Here is a 1,922-nt window from a genome sequence, read left to right as displayed (position 1 = left end):
AACTGTGTGATATGAGGTAGCAAATTCTACCTTAAGGTTAAGTTTTGCAGGCAAATTCTGTCTTGCGAATTCAAACTCTGTCTTACGAATTTTTTTTTTACTTTTGACTGAGCGGGGTTCAAACCCGAAACCCATGAATTTTAGTCAAAGGACAAAAATTAAAGACCCGCAATTTGAGGACAAAAATTAAAGATCACCCTCGAATAAGGACAATCATGCAAATCACACACCCTAAATGTCTTCTTTTGACAGGTGGTGCTGCTACAAAGAAGGCTACTGGTGCCAATTTTTACCCAAAAAAAAAAAAAAAAAACTGACAAAACTGAGAGATTCGAGTCGGTTTGTAAAAATTTACCAGAAACAAAATCCAATAAACCGATGGACGTTCGCTGGTTTGTTCTTAGATACACGAAACAAACCGACGGACCCCAATCGATTTTAATAAAAAATAAAAGTATAGATTAATTAAAATTAAAATATTTTTATTAATTGAATTAAATATTTTTAATTAAATAAATCGAAACAGTCCGTCGGATTGTTAACCATACAAACCTAGATGTATATATTTTAACAGGTGGTGCTGCTATAAAAAATTATTCGATACGTAACAGATTAAACATGAAAACTAATCGAGCCAAACACAGGCTGATGTAAAATTACATGCTTCATTTAGGTTCGTTTTGATCCCTATATGTTGCTTTGACAAGATATATAATAAGAATGCGCTAACATATATAACAGAGATGCCTAAACGAGAACTCAAAAGAGGGACAAATGAAAATGAAGAACAGAAAACAAAGGACATTAATTTCTCTGGGTATATTCATGTTTCACCCTATCCTGACGAAAAAGATGCTGAGCTCAGGTCCACTGGTGCCATTGGGATTCATCATGTAATAAGTCTCGGAGTCCTTTGATCCAACAGTCCGTTCAAAAAATGCTCTCATGTAAGTAAGCTCTCCTTCTGGGGACTCGGCGTTCTGACTTGGCAGAACGCCGGCTCCCATAGACACTGCATGCAGGTTTTGCATGACCTTCAGATCATCCGCTGTAGGCCCTCTCTTCACAGCATACCCAACTTTTCTTCCATTACAGTACATGGTCCATATTGGTTCGTCCAAAAGTTTGAGTTTCTCGGACTGGTTCTTTTCACACTCAAGAGCAATTCTAACAAGTCCCGAACCCATGTCTTGGAGTAGCTTACCAGTTTGGATGGAAAGTTCAACCACGAGCAACGGAACCCCTCTAGGGTTTTCTTGAATTGCAAGATTAACCCTAGCTTTTCGGCACCCAAATAGGGTTCCGGTCATCTGTTTCCCTCCATGTATGTGTCCTTCGTGAAGCCGGTTTCCATGTAGGGAAACCGGCATCTTGCATGGAGGGTTTATTACAGGAAATGACCGGAAAACTGACTTGACACGTCGTAAGAATTTTGTGGATTTCCATTGACCTTTCTTGTGAGATGGTTGTTGCAAGAGAACCGGAGCAGCAGGTAACCGGGACGGCGATCTATCAGGAGCCACCACATTTCCCGGTTGCGAACGGCCCACTGGCAGTGTTTTTGGTGATGGCATTATGTGTGTTAATTTTCAACACAAGAAGGGATGGAGATATATTATATGCCATGATTGTAGACGTGTGTGGTGTTTCTATATTTTGGGTGGTGGGGTCAGGGGAATGTAATATGAAGAAAATGAAGTGGAAAGCACGTTTCTGTTCTCCTCAATATATATCTTAGTGCTTATTTTGTTTTGTTTGAGACTTTGAGGGACCATTTTGACTTTGATTTGGTAGCTTTCAGCTTTTAGTTTTTGTTGATTTCACGATTATGTTACTCCCTCCGTCCCTCGCACTTTGAAGCCAAATTGGATTAGATTGACTTAATTAATATATTTGAAAATTACATGAAAAATACTATAATT

General features: G+C 38.9%; 1 protein-coding gene across 1 annotated transcript; it reads right to left on the bottom strand.

Moving 5' to 3' along the window:
• Window positions 1-612: 612 nt before the first annotated feature.
• On the bottom strand, window positions 613-1,574 carry LOC132054828 (protein MIZU-KUSSEI 1-like). Its single transcript, XM_059446802.1, has one exon. The coding sequence runs from the start codon at window positions 1,572-1,574 to the stop codon at window positions 831-833; it is 744 nt and encodes a 247-aa protein (XP_059302785.1). The 3' UTR covers window positions 613-830.
• Between the last annotated feature and the right edge of the window lie 348 nt (window positions 1,575-1,922).

Source organism: Lycium ferocissimum, chromosome 1 (assembly GCF_029784015.1).
Source record: "Lycium ferocissimum isolate CSIRO_LF1 chromosome 1, AGI_CSIRO_Lferr_CH_V1, whole genome shotgun sequence".
Taxonomy (NCBI): domain Eukaryota; kingdom Viridiplantae; phylum Streptophyta; class Magnoliopsida; order Solanales; family Solanaceae; genus Lycium; species Lycium ferocissimum.
Note: the sequence above shows the minus strand (reverse complement) of the source record. Positions and strands in the feature narration are given on the sequence as shown.